The 1,798-nt window shown below is 37.7% G+C and overlaps 1 protein-coding gene across 1 annotated transcript; it reads left to right on the plus strand.

The window, feature by feature from the left end:
- Positions 1-294: 294 nt before the first annotated feature.
- LOC121842364 (myosin-7-like) lies at positions 295-1,304 on the plus strand. Its single transcript, XM_042312343.1, has 4 exons — positions 295-426; positions 522-617; positions 736-867; positions 1,172-1,304. Exons 1-4 carry the CDS (start codon positions 295-297, stop codon positions 1,190-1,192), a joined length of 381 nt encoding a protein of 126 aa, XP_042168277.1. The 3' UTR covers positions 1,193-1,304.
- The last annotated feature ends 494 nt before the right edge of the window (positions 1,305-1,798 follow it).

Below are 1,798 nucleotides of genomic sequence, written 5' to 3' on the forward strand. Positions count from 1 at the left end.
ATATGTACATACTCTGGAAACATTACTTTAATATGGTGCTTTCCCACTTACTTTCCAAATGAATTTATGTCAGTGCTTCTGTCTCGCTTTTGACTATCAATATTCATAACATTTGAAATGTAAATTCCACTTTGGGAACCACTGACTGAGAAAATGTTATTATAATTTTAGACCCCTTCAATAAAAATTGTAAATAGTACATAGGAACAGACAACAATTGTGCCTCCTTGACTAGGTAGAAGACTCTACCTGTTTTACAAGATTTGTTACATCTGATTTCACCAGCTCAAACAAATGCCTACATTTATTTCTTCCACAAAGGTGCGTGAGCTCGAGACTGAGGTGGAGGTTGAGCAGAGAAGAGGTGTAGATGCAGTCAAGGGAGTCCGCAAGTATGAGCGCAGAGTCAAGGAGCTCACTTACCAGGTAAGAGAAAGTGCATTCTTCACACACTTGACACCAACACAGAGAGGTTTGTGTGTATAATTATGGGGCATTGATCATTTGATCTTCTCCCACAGACTGAGGAGGATAAGAAGAACGTTGGCAGACTTCAGGACCTGGTAGATAAGCTGCAGATGAAAGTGAAGGCCTACAAGAGGCATTCTGAGGAAGCAGTGAGTCACAGACTTAGTCAAATACTCTGAAAGCATACATTCGAAAATATATCCATCTTCAGAAAAAGGTATATAATGAATGCTGATGTTCTGCTCTCCGTCTCCTTTCCTCACCCAGGAGGAAGCAGCAAACCAGCACATGTCTAAGTTCAGGAAGGTTCAGCATGAGCTGGAGGAGGCTGAGGAGCGTGCTGACATCGCTGAGACTCAGGTCAACAAGCTCAGAGCCAAGACCCGTGACTCTGGAAAGGTACAGAACTGCTTCTAAACCTGTACCTGACTCATGTTCAGATATGAACACATCAACACCACCTATGATTCAGTCTTCTCAGAGGTCAATACAGACTTTTACACTCAACTGTATTGAAGATCCCTAAGAAGAACATTTCAGGAAGGGCTAAACAATCTAATGAGAGTTATTCAGTTAGTACTTCAACATCAAATATCCAAGCTGAGTACTGAGCACTAAAGACTTGATCCATTATATTCTATCCATATATTTATCATATTCATCATTATTACTGATCCATTATATTATTTCTTTCTTCTTACAGGGAAAAGAAGTTGCTGAATAAACAAGACCAAAGTATTGAAGATCAAAGTCTTACCATTTTCCTGTGTTGCATAAAATATGATTTTCATGGTGAAATGTTGAGCATTGATTAAAAACATGTGGATCTACATACACTTCCTTTGTGACTGTGGACTTATTACTCAGCAAACAGTTTTTTAATACCATAATAATATTGTACTTTAATTAAAGGAGCAATCTGGGATTCCAACAACAACAACAAAAGCAGTCACTTTTTTTGGTGAACATCTGAGGGATGAGGATGGAGAAATGCAGGTTTGGGTAGGTTATTTTCTAAATGTAATCAGTAACGTAACGTTTGGATTACCCAAACTCAGTAATGTAATTACATTTCATTACTTTTAGATGACTTTCCCCTGAAGAGCCATTAGAAGAAGACAATAATGTATGTTAACATTTGAATGACATCTAATGCAGGATAAATCAATGTTAATGTTTCCATAGCTGGCCATATATGGATGTTACGTTTTTACTTTGTGGTGGTTATGTAGGCGTCTTCTAACCCATCACTTTCCACTTCATATAATAATACGACTTAAATATATCTTTACATTAAAAACTAAAGTCTATCAGAATTCCAGGCATTCCA

The sequence above is a fragment of the Oncorhynchus tshawytscha genome, unplaced genomic scaffold (genome assembly GCF_018296145.1).
Source record: "Oncorhynchus tshawytscha isolate Ot180627B unplaced genomic scaffold, Otsh_v2.0 Un_contig_7680_pilon_pilon, whole genome shotgun sequence".
Lineage (NCBI taxonomy): Eukaryota > Metazoa > Chordata > Actinopteri > Salmoniformes > Salmonidae > Oncorhynchus > Oncorhynchus tshawytscha.

Coding starts and splice junctions, on each gene's coding strand:
- LOC121842364 (XM_042312343.1), top strand. CDS start 295: ATGCCTACATTTATTTCTTCCACAAAGGTGCGTGAGCTCGAGACTGAG. Junction 427..521: donor TCAAGGAGCTCACTTACCAG/GTAAGAGAAAGT, acceptor CTTCTCCCACAG/ACTGAGGAGGATAAGAAGAA. Junction 618..735: donor AGAGGCATTCTGAGGAAGCA/GTGAGTCACAGA, acceptor TTCCTCACCCAG/GAGGAAGCAGCAAACCAGCA.